Source organism: Strigops habroptila, chromosome 2, assembly GCF_004027225.2.
Source record: "Strigops habroptila isolate Jane chromosome 2, bStrHab1.2.pri, whole genome shotgun sequence".
NCBI classification, from domain to species: Eukaryota; Metazoa; Chordata; class Aves; order Psittaciformes; family Psittacidae; genus Strigops; species Strigops habroptila.
In genome coordinates, this window is record NC_044278.2 from 65,060,689 (window position 1) to 65,081,398 (window position 20,710).

The 20,710-nt window shown below is 39.2% G+C and overlaps 1 protein-coding gene across 5 annotated transcripts in view; it reads right to left on the bottom strand.

The window, feature by feature from the left end:
• The window catches only part of MYO16 (myosin XVI), a 391,786-nt gene that overhangs the window by 274,975 nt on the left and 96,101 nt on the right, over positions 1-20,710 (bottom strand). For all 5 annotated transcript variants that reach the window (XM_030476550.1, XM_030476548.1, XM_030476549.1 and 2 more), the window contains exon 2: positions 15,713-15,973. In XM_030476550.1, the coding sequence (XP_030332410.1) occupies positions 15,713-15,935 (223 nt within the window). In that variant the 5' untranslated portion in view covers positions 15,936-15,973. The remainder of the gene's footprint in view (positions 1-15,712; positions 15,974-20,710) is intronic.

The window sequence follows — 20,710 nt, forward strand, 5'->3', positions numbered from 1 at the left end:
CATCCTATAGCTGTTTCTGTATGCTTGCAAGTTCAGTGCATTCTGGCTTCATTTCCCCACACCAGTGACAGCAACCACCACCACTACCAAAATGCCAACAACAAGAAAACCCTAAAAAATCAGCAATGACCACAAAATCACCCTAAGAATGACAGATCAAGTGTATATAGCCAGCACAGCAAAAAAGTGGTGTCATAAAATTGAAGCCTGTGACTACCACTTTCTTAAAACATCTCAGAATAAGCAAAGGAAAACATCTCTATATATCTACTTTGAGGTAAGGCTATCACACTTGAAGATTGCAGCAATGTAGACTTCACATGATTTCAATGTTCAGTAGTTGAAATACAAAGTCATACAGGGACACAGTAGACTGAAATGACATTGTTATTTTATTGTTATTATATTGCATATAATTGTTCATCTAAATGCAGTTTCCAAGCAAAGAGGCAAATGTGGAGCACAAACAGTTCAGCATTTAGTATCACTATGCTCACAGATGGCTAAGCCTGTACACCAATCTTACGTAGGGCAAACCTACACTGGGTTACCAGCGAAGCATGTGAGGATCTGGGGAACCTCAGATAAGACATAGGAGAAACAGACCCTCTGCCTCATATTTAATACTCAACACCTCTTCTCTGACACCAGTAAGCCTCTACAAGGGCCAAACTATCATGCCAAAGCTGATGCAACCAGTAATCCAGAAAGCAAATTTTGCTTTATTTATGCTTTACTTAAGCTTTTACAGCTACGGATTGCAGTTACAGGCCAGCATGGAGAGGACAAAATTATACTCACACAGCACCTGGTATAGTCGTGTGTTTTTCATAGCTTATGGAAAGCAAAAGTCTGACATACAAGTTGATAGTTTAATTTGGCTTTGAAGTAGAACTATCAATTGTTCCCCACAGAAATCCCTCTGTGGAGAATGACTGCTTTGCTCAGCCTGTTGTTGCACTACCATAATAAGAGTTGCCTTAGTTCAACACCCCAGTTAGCTCAGTCCTCTCCAAAACTCAGAATGATGTTGGACTACGGACCTTCTGAGGTTCTTTCTAGCCTGACTGATTTTACAACTTCTTGAATTCAGAAATCTTGATGTGAACAAGAGAAAGGAGCAACCAACACCACATTGCCTGACAGAAGAGTGCCTCTCAGTTCTGAGTAATACCACTGAGTCCATGTCCATATGGAGCCACACGGTAGGTTTGGGCTGTGGTGATGAGCTACAAGTAAAGAGGATCAAGCTTCCCAAGTGATACACAGTGCCACACTTCCTCATTCTACGCACCTGACACGTCTGGCATATAAAGCTGATAAATCAGGCAGAAGCCAGGGAGAACCCTGCTCTAGAAGTGCCTAAGTTACTAATAGAGAAAGTTACCTAAGTTACCAATACAGAAAGAGATGGTGACTAATCCAGGAGAACCTGCATGTATATAATCAAAACCACATACACAGAGAGAGAGTGAGATGACAAACTAATGCTCATGTAAGCACCTTTACATCTGTCTTTTTCTGTCCAATTTATCACAGAATCATAGAATGGTTTGGGTTGGAAGGCACCTTAGAGATCATGTAGTTCCAAACCCCCCTGCCATGGGCAGGAACACCTTCCACTAGACCAAGTTGTTCAAAGCCCTGTCCAGCCTGGCCTTGAACACTTCCAGGGATGGAGCAGCCACAACTTCACTGACTTACAGAATTCTAAATATTTGTACCGCAGGATTTCGGGGAGAGGTTTAAAAGCAAAAGTCATCCGAAATTCATCCCATACAGGAACCAAGTGAAGCCAGTGAAGTTCAGATAGTGATTATTAAAAGATTTGATAGCTAGCGCCCTCTTACAGGATGCCCCCTTTACCAGACTAAGCAGCAAAGCAGTAGTTCCAATTTCACATAGATGCTTCCAACTTTAAGGACACTTCAAATCATATTTTCTGTACTGCCAACAGGTACATGTGGAAGTCTAGAAAAATCTACCACTATATGCCAACAATATGTGACTGCTAAAATCTGGAGCACAGACCATAGCTCAGTAACTTAACTCTGCAACTATCATGTTTGCCTTTTGAGTTTGAATGTAACAAAACCCTAAACAGTGCACGGTGTGAGAAATTGCCCACTGCAACCATCTCACTGCCCTGTAAAATGATGTGTACTGCTTCATGGTCACATATTCACTACTTTGTACCAGAGAGTCATATGAAAGAAACATGGAAAAAAAGCAGTATGCAGCCCCAGGCTGACTCTCTGGGGCTGCATTCTACCTTGAACCTTTTACATACGTTTAAAATCCTGGTATAAAGCTGGACATTGAGAAACATTGACATTTTCACCATAACTGCTCATCTTCCCACCTCCATTCTTGGATGCAATTCACACAGAAACACAAGCTAAAATATCCATTCCCTTAGATTCATTAATTGTATTCTTACAAGGTTCAGTTCCTCCACTATGATAACCTGTTACAGTGATGGCTGTGATTAACAATAATCAAGAAAAATCAGTTGCCTATTCATTATGCTATATAACCTTTTTATTCATTTCCCTCACAGCCATAGACCTTGTTCACTGTCAACTTGAAGTGCAAAAGGTTTTAACAGCTAGAAAGCCTTGCAGACTGAGTTAAGATGATACCTCAGTATACTGAGAAAAAACAATCTTCCAATTCATGTCTCAGAGACTAGAAAGATGACTGAAATATTAAGCAGAATATATACTTTGTTTAGAATTTTTAAGAAAAAACAGTGGGCACTATACAAATAAACCTGGCTCTGCCTCTGATACATTGGTGTTTTTACTGGGAAAGGTACAACAATTCAGGCAGAAGGAAAGAACAGAGTAACAGAAAAATGCTAAAGAGACAGACTTAGTAGTTATAAAATAATTTGCTGCATTTAGCTATATTGGCTATATTAATTTAGTTGTACATTCAGAGCTTCTAGAGGAAGTTACTCCACCTAGTTATTCCACTTCACAAAACCTTCAAACAAACTCCACTTCCCCAAACGTTTGAACAAACGTCCTTCTCAATCCAGCAATTAATATCACATGATAAACTCTGATAAAGTCCATACATTGCAGGATCGCAAAATAAGGTCTTTTCCCTTCCATTTTATTAACGTTCCTCCAGTGTAACAAAGTCTATACACTGCTGGAAAAAGGCTTCTAAAATTGAATTGAAAAATCAAAAACACTTTAAAGAAAACAGAAAAGGCTATTCTCTATTGATTTCTGTAGTTTCTCAGCTTAATTTCTATGATAAGCTCTGACCGAAATGAAAACATTTTAAAGTGATATTGAAAGAGGAATAGAGAGAAGTTTCCCCTTTGTACTGAAACATTATTGGAAATTGATTTGAAGCACAATAAATACACTGAAGAAGAAATCAACTGCAAATTGCATGGAAAAGATCCTGTTCTTGCTATCTTTTTATTTCACAAGTATCGACTAGGATCTTCTGCCATCTCAGAAATCTTCCTCTTTAATCAGTGTGACTTATAACAATATCCAGGGAATATCAGCAGTACCTGCCTCCTAGTAAACACCATCTTTCATCGAAAGAATGATCTTGTAAATGCTGCCAATTTATAGCCTTGCATCCCACTGTGGATCCCCTTTGAAATTAATAGGAAAAATGCCAAGTGCCAATTTGTTGGTTGTTAATGGCTTAATGATCCCTTATTGGCATGTCAGTGAATTTATGAGTGAACGGTTGTTGTATCTTTTGCTGCTTTTGGGTGCCAGAACATGGTAAGTGGAAAACTTTTTCTTATTTAATGGAAAGGTCTTATGGAGAAAAATACCATCATGGAACTACAAAGGAGCTTGATAGGCTTAAAATGAAAAAAAGGACAGATATATGTCTACAAAGGTTATCTTTTCAGACCAGATTATACTCTTAAAGAGCTGGGTTCTTGTGTAGGGGTAATGGTCTTCTGAATATTTTTTCTTGACATTTTAGTTTGTGAAATCCTTTTGAATTAGACCCTGATCATGCTAAGTCATGAATAATTTACATACAGACTTGTCCCACTGAAGAAAAGCTTTGTATCATAGTTCACCAAAATAAATAGTTGAGAATTTTGAAAATGTGATCAAAATTAAATACATAAAATTCTTAGGAAAATTTGTGTGTTTACGAAGGTTTCCTCATAAATATTATGTTTTATACTTATAATTGAGGCAACATTTAAAACTATGATTTCTAGACAGCCAAATGCGTTCTTGTCTGGAACACGAATTCAAGAATTCACTTACCCACATATAAAGCAGGCAGTTCGGTGCCTATATTTTAGAAATCTGTGATTCAAAGAAAAATCCAAAAGCTAAGCTTCTAGAAACTCTGTATATTAGTAAGAAAAAGACATACTTTTCAGAGACGTGATCAACAAATCCTTCAGGGTAAACTTCGAGATATCCAAAAACCACAAACGGGAATCGGTAACTTTAAACACACATCTCAGTCTTGATTTATTCAGAGCTTAAACATGTGACAGGACTGCAAATAGTCTAGTATATACTCCTGTTTTCAAGACACAGCAGCAGAGATGATGACATCAAGGTTTTCATACAACAGCTTACTATACAGTCAACTTTCTACAAGTTGTTATACTATAAGCCAGACCAACTAGATTCAATTTGCCTTTCAGGCTCCTTATCCAGGAGAAAGCTATGCCAGGTCAGATGCTGCTTGAGAAATTTGAGGTTTGGGGCCAGGGAGAGCAGAGGACAGAAGAAGCAGTGAGAAAGAGAAATGCACAGACCCAAAAAGGCTTTCAAATCAACTTGTAGCGTAGCAGAAATGGGTGGGTGACAGCTCCAACCTCAGTTTCATGGAGAAAAGGAAGAAGCTGTAACTCCATTTGATGGTAAAACAGATTAATTACATTTGGTGTGAATCCCCCTACTTAGGAGGGGACCCAAAATGGAGGAATGCTTTCTCTTTAGTTTCCTACTTGGTAGAGGATAGCTGTTCAAATCAGGTAGTTGTGGGCATGTACAAAAACAAAAACTGCAGCTGAAACAATGCAGGGAGATTTCAGTGCTAAGAGAAAAGCAGTCAGGGAACAGAGGCACTGCAGCAATTAGGCAGTCCACAGAGAGAATCATAGAATCATAGAATCATAGAATCGTAAGGGTTGGAAAGGACCTTAAGATCATCTAGTTCCAACACCCCTGCCATGGGCAGGGACACCTTGCCCTAAACCACGTGGCTCAAGGCTCTGTCCAACCTGGCCTTGAACACCGCCAGGGATGGAGCATCCACAACCTCCCTGGGCAACCCATTCCAGTGCTTCACCACCCTCACTGTAAAGAACTTCTTCCTTATATCTAATCTAAACTTCCCCTGTTTAAGTTTGAACCCATTACCCCTTGTCCTACCACTACAGTCCCAAAGGAAGAGTCCCTCCCCAGCATCCTTGTAGACCCCCTTCAGATACTGGAAGGCTGCTATGAGGTCACCACGCAGCCTTCTCTTCTCCAGGCTGAACAGCCCCAACTCTCTCAGCCTGTCTTCATATGGGAGGTGCTCCAGCCCTCTTATCATCCTCGTGGCCCTCCTCTGGACTCGCTCCAACAGCTCCATGTCCTTTGTATGTTGAGGACACCAGAACTGTACGCAGTACTCCAAGTGGGGTCTCACGAGAGCAGAGTAGAGGGGCAGGATCACCTCCTTCGACCTGCTGGTCACGCTTCTTTTGATGCAGCCCAGGATACGGTTGGCTTTCTGGGCTGCAAGCGCACACTGCCGGCTCATGTTAAGCTTTTCGTCAACCAACACCCCCAAGTCCTTTTCTGCAGGGCTGCTCTGAATCTCTTCTCTGCCCAGCCTGTAGCAATGCCCGGGATTGCCCCTACCCAGGTGTAGGACCTTGCACTTGGCTTGGTTAAACTTCATAAGGTTGGCATCAGCCCACCTCACAAGCGTGTCAAGGTCCCTCTGGATGGCATCCCTTCCCTCCAGCGTATCAACCGAACCACACAGCTTGGTGTCGTCGGCAAACTTGCTGAGGGCGCACTCAATCCCACTGTCCATGTCACCGACAAAGATGTTGAACAGGACCGGTCCCAACACCGATCCCTGAGAGACATCACTCGTTACAGGTTTCCAACTGGACATCGAGCCATTTACCACAACTCTTTGCGTGCGGCCATCGAGCCAGTTTTTTATCCACCGAGTGGTCCATCTATCAAATTGATGTCTCTCCAATTTAGAGACAAGGATGTCGTGCGGGACAGTGTCGCTTTGCACAAGTCCAGGTAGATGACATCAACTGCTCTGCCCCTGTCCATCAGTTCCGTGGCTCCATCACAGAAGGCCACCAAATTGGTCAGGCAGGATTTCCCCTTAGTGAAGCCATGTTGGCTGTCACCAACCACCTCGTTGTTTTTCATGTGCCTTGGCATGTTTTCCAGGAGAAACTGTTCCAAGATTTTGCCAGGCACAGAGGTGAGGCTGACTGGTCTGTAGTTCCCCGGGTCTTCCACCTTCCCCTTCTTGAAAATGGGGGTTATATTACCCTTCTTCCAGTCATCGGGAACTTCACCTGACTGCCAGGATTTTTCGAATATGATGGACAGTGGCTTAGCAACTTCATTCGCCAGCTCCTTCAGGACCCGTGGATGGATTTCATCAGGTCCCATGGACTTGTGCATGTTCAGGTTCTTAAGATGGTCTCGAACCTGATCCTTTCCTACAGTGGGCCTAAGGTCTTCGTTCTCGCAGTCCCTGCATTTGCTTTCCAAGACTTTTGTGGTGTGGTCAGAGCATTTGCTGGTGAAGACTGAGGCAAAAGGGCTAGATGAAATCTACACTATGAAGCCTATCCTTCACTTTTTTGATATCTTTTTCTGTGAGTTTTACTTTTTCCAAATAAATAAGTGTTGCATGTTAGGAATCATACACACTTCTATCACCAAAAACCAGTTTAACATCCAGTTCTCATCTCAGCTTTACCAAATTACTAAAAATGTAAACACATGGACAAAAAAACTAAAAGTATATATGGATCCTGTAGGGATTCAAATATATTCAAATTTCATCGCCCTGTGATTTTATGATTGTATTTGAAACAGGCTGCTTTAATTACTTAACATCTGTTACCCAATAAATAAGGGCATTATGTTTCCCTGCATCGTAACAAAAAGACACCTTGTGTTGCTGAATTCAGCACACATGGAGCTAAACAAGGTTAACAACCATGCTGAACCTATAGAATTGAAGGCTTGCTCTGGTTTGAAATGTACCTCTACCTTCCAGGCCTTTGAAACAGCTTCTTCATCATTGGGTGGATTAAGATGGTTGAGTGATGCTTCATTTTTCTATATACAGAGCTGATTAAATCACTAGCAGCAAGTCTAACAGTCAGCTTTTAGTGTCTTCCAATGTAACAGATGCAGGAGTTCCCAATACAGAATGCATGTTTTTGTCTGTCTTGTGGATGTATTCATTTATAGTATACATTTTTCTTTCTTTCCAAGAGACTTGATTGGGCAAAGTTTTGTGTACTTCATTAATTTCATATGCTCTGAATAGCCTCTTGACTTCACTATTCAGTGCCTAGTGTTCACGTCTCTTAAGGACTGGACAATAAGTATTAAATAGTATAAACTATCATACATATGTATTGCGATTTCTTCTACAGTAGTTCCTAGTAAATCAGCATTTGCCAATAGCCACATTTATATTATCATCTAATGTACAGATTTCTCCTCCAATTCAAAGGAAACTAATTGTAAAATCCAAAATATCTCTGTATGGGCAAACCAACCTGTTATTACATATATAGTGAATATGCTTTCCTGGGGTTGGGGAGGGTTGAGAGAGGAAAGAGGTTTAGATGAAGTTTAAAGTGAGAGTAAATAGTAATCTTAAATTAAACTATATTAAATAATACTAACACAATCCTGAAACAAAGCACTATAAAACCTGAGAAACTTATTCGTGGTTTAAATTCTAAAAAAGGACTAAGCATGCTAAGGTAAGGAAATACAGAGTATGTAATCCCTCAAGTACATTTTAACTGTCCTGTAGTTTTGTTTTGAATGTTCTTGACTATGCTGTGTTTTAAATTCCTCAAACTGAAATTAGATTGATTCTTTTTCTTTTGGTCCCTCTTCATGATATCACTATGCAGCAAATTACTAATTGGTGTAATTCATCTCATTTCCTGTTAATATACAGATTGACCCAAGATTTCAATTTTTCATTTAGGGGTCTTTCTTTTGTCATGAAGGTTTACATGTGGATGCAAACATGCTACAACTGTTTGCTATTTTATCCTGCTCAGGCTTGGAATGATGGGTGAAAGTGAGAAGGTTTCCCAAGAAAGAGTGTACAGAAAACTGAGAAAAGCTACTCAGATTACACAACCTAATCTTGATTCAACAACTGCGTTTATATTTCTGGCCTTTATGCTCTTGGTGTAATACACATATAACAAGGTTATATATCTAGTAAAAATACCCCATGCATTTAATTTTTCTCATGATATCATTTATAAAATTTTGCCCCTGCCTTTTCAGAAGGCTGTAGATGAGACAAACAGTATACAAAAGAAGTGCTAATTAAAGTACCTTTGGAGAAGGGAATGAAAGACGCAGATATTAAATATTAATCTTAAGAAGCAAGGCATGAAGATTTTTAAAGGTGGAAGTAAACAAGAGTGGGTTATTGTTATTTGGGATGCCATAGAACATTGATTTGAACTTTCACACAGACGTCCTTCTCTTTCTAAGAGTCACCTTTTTTTAACTTAAGATTGTTTTGGTTTTTGACTATTTTAAGGAAACTCTGATTTAATTACAAAGACTCAACTTGGGAGATTTTATGCTACACCTATTTTTCACCTTTTCCCTAAATATTAAGCACAATAATGTGTTTTATTACTTTGTCTTTCTGTAAATCTGTTCTATTACTGCAGTTCTCTGTCTTTACTAAACTTTTTTAATATATTTCATTTCTGTCTAGTAGCAAAGATGCCTCTGAACTACTGACACACAAAACAAATCAATCCTCATCCAAGGCTTTAGTGAATTTTAAAAACGAGGCATTGCCATGCTTTCTCAGAGTCTTGCTTTCTAACCACTTATCCCAGCACATGCAACAGGCAAAAATCAGAAAAGCTGCCTGCAATCAGTTTGAGGAAAAAGAGGTGTCATTGAACATCTAAAAAGGTAGGTTGAAAGTCAGAATCCCAAGGGCACACAGATTAACTGAATATATTCCCACTCTTCTTAATTATACAAATGTTTGTGATGACTAGTCTACCTTACACACTCTCAGTGGTCTCCATTCCTCTGCCTCTTTCTCCATTTTCCTGCTACCTGACAACAGGCTTCACCTAATGGAGTCTTACCTTCACAAACCTGTCACTACTGTCTGTGTTGTGGCTCTCTCATCTCTTTAAGAAGACTTCTGGCATCTCTTAAACCTGATCTGAGGATCAGAAAGTTTGCCCTGATATGTTTGCCAGACACAGACAGTGCAACCCACTGTTTTCTAGAACAACTTGTCTCAACCAACCAAGCTGTTTGTACTGGAAAAAGAACACTAAAGCATAAGCAAGCCTATTGTAAATAAGAAGTCAGTTAGTAGATTTAGAAACTGCAGGGAAATAATAATAAATGTGGTTTATTTCAGCTCAGTTTCAGCTTCAGTTTTATTTCAAATGTTTTTCATATATTTTTCTGTGAATAGGAACAGTCACTATTACATCTTTGACACATTCTCCTAACTATTGAAAGCTAGTGGTCAGCTCATCTGCCACCTCAAATTAAAGACACATTCTTCTTCTGAACAGATTTTGCCTTTCCTTCCCCTGGGCCCTTTTTATAACCCAAAGTTGTTAATATGCAAATTGCACTTCAGCACCAGCCCCACCTGTACCCTCTTATATGCTTCCTTACAAACCCTTTAACTAATGTAAGTGAAATTTTTCATAATATTGTACATTATACAGTGCTTATGAAAAATAACTAATAACAATAAAACCTTCCGTTATATTGAATACTCCAATCCTCTCAAATATCATGATACTACCAAATCTCACAATAGCATTAAATCTTTCAAACAGCTGGAGATACTGGCATCACAGGGTGGAGAGTGAGATGGGATCCATGGGTTTTAACCATGGATCCCATAACGACTGCAGCTACTCTGCAGTCAATCTGCTGGGCCTAGGACCCAGTCCTGGGAGGTGTTCCCCAGCAGTGGACACCACAGAAAAGGTAGGATATTGGTATCTTCTGCTTTTTAAACCACCTTTTCAAGGCATCCCCTGGTGAGAGAAGGGAGAGTAAGACTAAAGGCAAAGGGTCAGCCCGGTAGTTCTGCAGGGGTAGGAAGAAGCTCAGACAGTTGCAGAGGACTGAATAAAACACAGTCAGGCTCAACCTCCACTGAAAGGACCAAGAATCATTATTACAGAATACAGCATTAGTGCTAATACTCACTTTGGTATTGTGGCTATTTAGAATCACAAAGCTGCCACAGAATCAGCATATTGCCCTCTAAACGAGGAAATGGGCTTAAATTAGGTTTAGGGAATCTGCATTTCCCTTTTGAAATGCTGATTTTCACAGGAGTACCCCTTTTGTCTCAAGACCGAGTTGATGGATCTCTGGACTTCCTACCCTGACCTTCCACGTTCTGTCAGTACAGCAGACCTTATGGTATACATCTTGACTACAGTACAGCTTTCACAACAAAAGATACTACATACACAGAATTCCTGAAAGTCCTATGATTTGGGTAATGTTGCAGGATGTCTGAAAGGCTGAGTTACAGTATATACCAAAAAACGACTGAAACTAAACCCAGTGCTTTAGTTCCCCCCCACCCCGTTAGATACAGGATTGTCACATTCACTTTTTGCTAATGTTTTCATTATGGCAAGTTTATTTGTCTGTTCATGCTCAAAAAAATTATATCTTTCAAAGCAGCCACCTTTTCCCTTTGCTGTCAGTGGCAATAACTCCACCATTGCTTCCGGAAGGATACTTATCCCTTATTGTCAAGAGGCCAAAATACCAAGATCTGTTCAGCATGACTACCTTGTATTTGAATCAGAAACTCGGGCTCAGATTCACTCAGTTCATTTCCTAATTGCTTGTACGGGAGTCTAAGCTGATGTGCAGGCTCAGCAAATACTAGAGTATGCGTATCAGAGAAGATTATCAGTCTCCACGTGCATGCAAAGTGTAGATGCAAGCACGCCTATTTCATAATGGGAAGAAATGGGATGCAGAAGCCTGCTTGGCTACGTCTCCCACTTTGCAGTAAAATTATATGACTGATGTCAGCAGGACAAATATCCTGCTGTCCATTCTTAATAGGGATTTAACGTCTCACAGAACAAAGCTATATAGGACTTAAAGGCAAATGAACTACACATATCCCCTTGCCAGCAGTAGAGATGTACAAAACTAGCATCGGAAAACAGTACGCTTATTTATTCACCAGCTTCTGCTTCTATATATATGACAACACTGAGGATAATAGTTGCAGAATCTCTCAAAATGCTCACTGTTAGTACTGTGGGTGAATGTGGCCCACCAAAGCACTAAAAAGCTTTAAAAAGAGGAACTGCAGGAAACTGCAAGGAAAAGAAAGATTTCTCTTCAATCTCCCTGAGTCAGATCAAAGACTAAATATCAGGAACAATAATTAAAAAAATATAATTCACAATAATTTCAAATGCCTCCAAGCAAAACAAAGATGCAGCACTTTGCTAGTTTTTACATTTTAGAAATATGATGAGCACATATTTAATTTCTAAACTTGAGACAAAGCAGGTCACTGCTTTCTAAAAGCCTATTTTAAAATTAATTTTAATGCAAACTAATGATCACATCTATCAGCATGCATTGTCAGAGATGCATTTTGTGCCCCATAGCAGCTGCTATAGTAATCTTGGAGAAGATATATTGCATTCTTCATGCATAACAAAGACAATGAATTTGTAAGAGTGAAATTCCAATCAGACTCAGGTGTGAAATGTCTCTGCACTAGCCACATTATAAATTTATCTTCACATATATATTCATGGTATCCAATTTATCTCACCTATCAAACCACACTGCTTCTTACCATTTCAAAATGTGCTGTCCAGTCTATGTCTTGTATGATACTTCTGAACTTCACTTGGGAAACTACTTCTATCCCCTTCTACTGTTGTGTCCTCTTTCCACTTTCCGTATTACACTTTTTGCATTGCTTTCATAGAACTGTAAAACATCTCTCTAGCAGTATTTTACGCCTATAGAATGGATGTTTTTTTCTTCTTGAATTATTACCAGCTACATTCAAACCTGTTCAGATGTAAGCATTGCTTTATCACTCTCAGGGATCTTCATCTCCACCTTTTTAATCTCTCTTTATAATTACTCCTGGTTCTGTTGCACTTCCATGAGCTCCATGCAACGGATTCATATTTTCTACTTAAGCAGATTTCTTCATGATCAGACCCCAAACCAAGTAAAACTACTCCAGGATTCATCAGCAAACAGGATTCTGCTTAACAGTCTCAGAGGAGCACAAGACAGTCAAGCTGACTTTAGGAGTGCTTTAATTTAAAGAATGGGGGAAGCACAGAATTGCACTTAAGAGCCCAAGATTTGCAAGCAATTCTACATCCATCTAAAAATTGAAGAAAATGGCCCAGTTGCAATTATCTGTGGATGAGTCCACCCTTTTGTGATTCCGTTGTTGTATACCCTATTCCAAGGGTAAAACTGGAAGAAAATTGTATGAATCCCAGAATTTTAGCCTTAAGATTTTCAGTTTCATTTTACAAAACACGCACAGCCTGAAAGCTGTGAAGCTTGAGGACTTAAAACCACTTTGAACCAAAGGATCACAAAAACAGTACAAAAACATTTACAGTTTCATCACAAAATTGACTATGTGTATCCAGCTGTTTAAAGTATCCATGTTGCACAGACCTCTTCTTGGACATTACAGTTTGCCCATACATCCTAAACAGCAGGATCAGGCTTATTCATAGCCAGATGAGTTGTATCATACTTTGAGTGGAATTAATCTCTTCACAGCCATTGCACTTCAAGCTCACAAATTTCATTACCCATAAGGAAACGTGTCACCTGATAGAATTTAGTCGACTAAAGCTATTTGAGTGCTCAGTATGTTGTACCACACCTTTATACTTGTTATTAAATATCTCATTCTAAACAGAATGTCTAGCTTCAAAATTAAATTATCTCTGAAAAAGTAAAGACATTCAAAATGCATTAAAATACTCTGCCGCCAATAATGTTGAGTAGAAAAACCTGAATTTTTGAAGATTTGCTGAGTTCTCATCTTGATCACTTTCATCATTTATTCCAAAATATACAATATTCAGATCAGTCTGAATCCCATTTTTTCACAAGATAACAACTTATCTTTTATAGAAGAAAGAGTTTTATGCTAAGGAATTAAATTATTATTACTAATTAGTGTTAAGGTACTTCTTTGCTATTTACTTACATCGAGCTACTTTTTTTAAAATGTTTGTTCAATGCTCAGCTTTTCCTGGAGAAGCATTTTTTACATATTTATTACTGAACTTTATTCCCTATATTCAAACTGAGCATATTTGGGAATGCTGTTGATTACTGAGCACACTGTGCAGTAAAAGACAGATCCTGGAGACCAGACATGGATTTGTGAGAAGAGAGGAAGGCTGACAGGCTGTTAAAACCTGTCTCCCACCTCTGTTTGCTTAACCCAGTATTACAATCTCCTTTTCTCAGTCCCCCAGGCTGTTTCACCAAAAGCAGGGAGTGACATTCGATGGTGTGACATTCAAAGAGCCAGCAAATCTGTGCTCAGTCCCATCTGCAGCCTTATATTGCAGTCATTTCTGCCTTAGGACCCAGTGAAGCGAAGGGCTCAGAGCTTTTTCACATCAGAGCTGTATTTACTCAAGTTGTACCGATAAAGTTCATGTGAAGTTGCAGCGAGCTGGAGGATACTCTGTGCAATTATCAGGATCTACCACAATTAGCTTACTGGCTTTATATACCCATTAGTAAATAGTGATGTGTAATGTGAATGATGAATGTTGAATGAATAGCTGAAATATGAACAAATAAAAAAGAGAAACGGATAGTGCCAACAGCCCAACTTCCCTAGTTATACCTGTTTCAAAGATTACTTCAGCCTGTGTCTAGCCTGGATTTATGGATTGAAAACCCATTACTGTTCAGAGGCACTAGGTGTGCTTCCAGACCACATCTTCCAGTTCAGTTGTCTCTGAAAGGAATCTAGTTTGCATGCTCCATAAAACAAGTCCAAACACAGTAAATGGATATGATATTTACTACAAAAGCGTCTGTCTAATTTAAACTGAAATCCTAATGTACATGTATTCACTGAAGAATCATGGTTGGATGTTCCACTCAAAAACAATAGTAGGAGAGCAGCTTTTATGTCTAAGAGTTTCAATTTTTTAATTTTTGTTTTTAAACACACTGCTTAAATGTGTGTTGCTTAAACCAAACCACGACAAAGCTACACTTCTTCAGCATAAATGTCAAAAACAGCCTCAAGTATCTGACTTTTACAGAATGCTAAGAGTTATAGCTAGTACTATGCTTGGGCTTTGGAGAATGTTGGGAGCTATGGGAACAAGGAGAAAGAATATCTTCACTTATAAACCCTGTACTTCTACACACTGGAGAGTGGAAGGAAAGGTTGTGAAGTTTATTTGTACTTAGTTATAAATGATGCCCTGGGCACTCACCGGAGGAGAAGAGCTCTTTGATGCATTTCCTGTATAGATCTAAATGTGTAGGACTATACCTCAATGATAAGCAGTCACAGTTAGAGCAAATGCCCATTAAAACAAAGGTTCAGGAGTGAGTAAAAAACCCATACCTTATCAAACTGCTAAAAAATTAGCAGAAACTTGCCAATTCATTTGTGTGATGTGACTCCATCTCAGAGCCTCCTTTACTCAGGTAGTTTTGTGCTAATGTGATTACAAAGAGCTGCCATAAAATCTGTTTGCAGAGGGGTTGCTAAAAGCGTTGCATCAGTTCTTTTCTTATATCCTTCACACACCACAGTATGGGGATTCCTGGGGACTTCTAAAACTTGAGAGATCCTCACTGCAAGGTTTGGTTTCTTTTGAGGAGTAAATCATAAATTTCCTCAAGATTACTATCAGCTGCCCCAGGAATTCAAACACCACCAGGAAGCTAAAAACAGAACCCCTAAAATCTGGTTACATATTTCAAAGGGACAAACATCATTTCACCACCAGAAAGATGACTCACTATCTGGCATGACTATGGGTCAACATCATCTCATTGCTCTGTTAGTGGCCGGTGCCACTAATAGCAGCATTCATTACTCCAGATTTTGGCTAAAATTGAGATACTAATTTTCTATGGTTCATGTAGGTATATAAGAGGCCACTTGTAATGATGATCATAGCCTTTACTGCTTTTGAAATATATTCATTTATACATATATTCACCTCAGAACAAACTCATTAGGTTTCTGAAGGTTTATTCTCCACACCTTATTCATGTCAGTAACAATCTATAATACCGTGTATGCAATACATGTCTGTATATTCTGTTACAACAGTAATTACTATCATGTGAAATAGTATTTTTCCTAAAGCTAGGTAAGCACTTCGTCTGAAACTTTTACTATTCAAAAAGAATATATTCGTTCAAAAGTACTAGAGTACCTTCTTTATCATCATGACGTATGATTGCATCCTGTATCATATCAGCAAGATTAAAACGAACTTGACTCTTTCCACGTTTCAGTTTCTTCACGTAGCCCTCCCATTTCTGGAAAGCTTTTTCTCGCTCATAATATGCCTTTATTTGGTCACAGCGCATCCGCTTCACCAGCCGCTGCCGCTGGCCGAGAGGGAGGGACTCCAGCAAGCACTGCTCAATTTCCATCTCATGGGACCGAAAAACATTACATAGCCGGAAACAGCCTGAAAGAAATTAAAGATGAACATATTTAGATCATGCAACAGCATGTGCCATGAAACCTCCACCAATTTTCTTGTCCTTTCTAACCACGTGTAAGTCTATCACGTGAGCTCCTCCTACTTGACCAATGCTGACTACAGAGTATATATCAATTTAGTTTTTAGAAACAACACATAACTAATTTCATTAAACCACTGATACTTTTTAGAAATCTAACTCAGTTCATGTAAACAAATGTGATTAGAAAGAAGTGTAAAAGTTCAGATGTGGGATGGGCAAAATATCTAAATAATATAATTCAAGTGGCTTGCATATGGTTACAAACAAGAGACTATTTTGCAGGGAACTGCCACTGCTGATGCCCGCACTTCCTTTTTATTAATTTTCATCTTGCTTTAGGTTATAAAATTCCTGCTATTCAGTGAGAAGAAAAATCATCATATCATAATTATAATGAATTCATTACCATGCAGTGGGTACTCAGGCAACTACCCATTAAAAACATCAGTCATTTCATATTCGGATTTTTTTTTTTTTCCTTTTTTTTTTTGCATTGTCTATAGCCAACCAAATGGAATCTTCTGATGAAACTGTCAGATACTGAAATCTTCATGTGGAAACCAATCACAAATGTGTCTTTGATTCAGTTAATCCTAACATTTGTAGCATTACCTTGAAGTTAGATTCCTCTTTTGTCGTTACTGTTAAATCTGGTATATTTACCAACATTGCAATAACAGTGATGTTCTTTTCTAGTATGTTCACTTTTCCCCTGAGAGAGAAGACCATAACTTGCTGCTAGTTGCTTTTCAGGTGACAGTTCTCTTACAAAAGGAGATTAGTGGATTGTTAGATAATTTTATTGCTAGAGTCCTTGGATGTGAATCCACATCAATTGATGATGTACCCACTAACCTGCCTTAAGACCCTTTGATAGGCTACCCAATAACTTCTGATTCTCATGTTCTACTTTATACACATACTTAAATTTTCTTCACATGGGAGCCAGGTGCCCAAATTTGTAATTTCTAAGGACTGTCAGCAGCCCAGATGAGTTTTTTTCTCCTTAGTTCGATGGAGAAGCTCTTGAAGAGGATGTAGACTCAAGTCACCTTGGGCACTAAATACCAAAATTAAGCACTACTGTGCAATTTTAATTAGGCCTGCTTTTGTTTACTCATTTTGCTAGTTCAATTCCAAGTCTGTAATTATACCACCAAAGGACTCCTACCTCATTCAGGGCACTAGCAGAGTAGTCCTGGCTAAATGACCACTTTGTTTTCTCCTTGTTGCTTGACATATGTCTAATCTACTGAATACTATTCAAACCATGCTCTGAGGGCATAATTAATAACTTCTTGACAGGCTTTTGTAAAGCTCACATTATCATAGTGCATAAATGCTTCACAAATATGTATTTATTGTCATTAAAAAGAGAGGGATAAAGGGGCATTCTTATCTACATTCTGTACTGAAGAACTGGAAGAATTATTTTCTTTTTAAATCACTATTTCTGGGTGTCCAATTCAAGAATTCTATATTCTTTTCTTTAATGTTTTTGTTTTACTTTAAAAGCATAGTATTCTATAAACCATTATGTATCATAATATCATAATAAAATACAAGGAAAGTGATAGCCTTAGGTCTGAATGTCAATCACTCTGTAAGTTATACCTATTATATTATATATTTATTCATTATGTTATGTTATATGATTTTATATTATAAATTAATATTGTATTCTATTATATTTGTACTCACTACGAATTAGAACCCAAGGTCTCAAACCAGACTTCCCAAAATTGAGGAGCATACATCTATACAAAAAGTGCCTAGAGTGTCTTCTTGAGAAACTCCGTGACAGAAGCAGGCACAAAATACGGTTCTAGAGGTCAAGTTCAGTAAACTTTTTCTAACATAGGCTATCCTTTCCCTCCCTATAATTTCTGTTCCTTTCTTAGCATGCCCTTCCAGTTTAAAAAAAAAAAAAAAAAAAAAAAGAGTTGTCAAACTAAAAAAACCTAGAAACAAGTATTGGCTTGCACTAAGCCAAAACACAAACCCTTTCTTTTTGCATGTCAAAAGCCAACAATTCCTTCTGTATAACAAAATTTTCCATTTGACCTTAAATGATATGTTTCATTTCTGAGCACATGTTGGAAAAGACAAGAAAATGAAAGGGTAGTTCCATAAGGCTGTAGAAGATGTAACTTTATTCCACGCTTCAGTCCCAGTGTTTAGAGAATTCAATCAAATAGAAGGTATACACTCAGACTCTCCTCAGCCCGAGGCAGTTTGTGACTGTATCTCCTTTCTCTCACAACAGGACTAGGGAATGTACAAACTTCAAATCTTCCTTATCAGAATTGTTCTGGTTTGTATAAAATACTTCAGTACCCATCTCTTAAGCCTACACAGTATTTTTGGCTTGTAAGACTATACCCTAACACTTCTGTGTATAGTGCCTGCCAGCCAGGCTCACAGCCTCAGAGGGAACACCAGCTTGCTGCATTACACCATGTTTGACAATACCGTTCAGCTGTACAAGGGTTTTACAAGAGCTATGTCCCTTCCTTCTCTTATATGAAGGGAAGAAGCAGCAGCCACGTACTTGGGCTCTGACAGACTACAACTGAAGTTGCTATCTATAGCTGAAAAACTTAACTGAGGGTGGAAAATTGTTGCTGTTCTTCTAGTCTTAGATGTAAATCAGTGTTGTTTGCTGGCAACAGACTTTAAAGGTATCTTCGCTTTTCTTCAGCTTAGGTTCCGCTCCTAGGAGGAACTGGTAGTGTTTGCTGCCACATCACAACCAAGACTGATGCAAGCTGTAGGACACCTTTGCTGTCACTGTACTCTGCTCCTCCAGGGTGAGAAATCAAACAAATTAGCTTAATAACTTGGTCAAATAGAGCACGGCAAAGACGAGTTCATACAGCCAGCTTCCAGTTTCAGAAAGGATGTGGCTGGCTTAGCATCCTTTGCCTCTCCACTGTGGTGACTTTCAGCCTGCATGAGTCTATTTGCTCTGTGAAGAACAGTACTTGATTGCCAGAACTGGTCTCACATAGTGGTTTCCAATGTGTGTGGCCGGAGTCAAACAATTCAGGCAGACTGAAGACTCTTAATGCATCTGGACAGTGGTCTCAGATGAGAAGCAATGAGTTGCAGATGGGATTTTTTTCTCTCAGAATATCTGGAACCTGATACATCTCAGATGATATCTGTACCTGACTATGGATATAATAGCTGCAGGTCAGCAGCCTTGTTAGTTTAAGCCTGGATTAAACAACATAGTACAGATGAAGACAAAGGCAAACTCTGAATTAATATTTCAGATGCTCATCATGAAGGCATGTAACATTCAGTCCCAGTTTTAGAACCAGGCAGATCTCTGCTCTGACTGTAGTGGCCTACTGAGCCTGAGGAACTGCCAATGGCACAAGAGGCAGAGTTTCCAGGCTATTACCCCAAGAGAGATGGACTCAAACCCAGAAGGGTTATAGACATGCTTCTGGAGGAAATTTTGGGGATTGCTTAGTGCCACTTTGAGCAGGGGGTTAATCAGCAACATCAGATCAGGTAACCATGTCTATATCTAGCAGAGTCTTGAAAACCTCTGACAACTGATTCTCCAAGTTCTCTGGGTAACCTGGTCCAGTGTTGCACTGCTTCCTATCAAAAATGCCTTGGGTTTTTTTCAGTGGCCATTATCCCTTGTTACTACTGTCACTACCGAGAAGAGTTCAGCTTTGTCATTTATGTAATTTTCCTGGTAGCCTTCTGCTTCCCTCGCTCCACTTCCTCAATGTCTATCTTACACTGGGGGGAACCAAGACAACACACATACTCACAGGTGCAGTTTCACTAGTCCCGAGTACAAGCAAACACTGACTTCCCTCAGTCTGTTGGCCACACTTCTAATATAGCCCACTATGTAGTTTGCCTTATTTACAACCAGCATGCAGGGCTGGCTCCCATTCAACTTTGTGTCCACCATAACCCCTCCATTCTCTCCAGCAGGGCTGCAGATCAAGACAGTCAGTTCCCAGACTGTACCAATGCATAGGATTAGTCTGTCTCAGGCATGAAAATATGCACTTCCTCTGCTGAACTGCCCAAAGTTTCTGTTAGCCCAATCCTCAGGATTAAGCTCTATCATTCAAAGTATGCCAACCACTCTGTCCTAATTGAGCACTGCTAACAAGCAGCCACAGCTTCAACTGTAAAGACGACCTCCAGGAAAGAATAGCTGCTAAAATCCACAACTTTATTAGGCGGATGTAATCTGTTGCTGTTTAGAGCCTGACAACTCAGCTACAGCCAAGCTTGAAAGCAAAGCTATTAAAAGCCTCCTAAAGCGTAACATGTGTAGCAGGTCTGTCCCTCCTTTTCTTTTCTGTATATGAGAACACCAGCACAAACCAGCACGCTGAACTTATACAAGAACCTTATATGGGAACCATTCAAATAGCAGGAGATATATGGAAAACATTATCTCAGCCAGAGCTGGTTTTGAGTATGCTAGTCAGGAGGCAGTGTAGTAACATGAGAAAAGGTTTGTGGGTAGGGAAAAAGGTTGCCTTCTGAATCAATCTGTCCCTCCTTTTCTTTTCTGTATATGAGAACACCAGCACAAACCAGCACGCTGAACTTATACAAGAACCTTATATGGGAACCATTCAAATAGCAGGAGATATATGGAAAACATTATCTCAGCCAGAGCTGGTTTTGAGTAT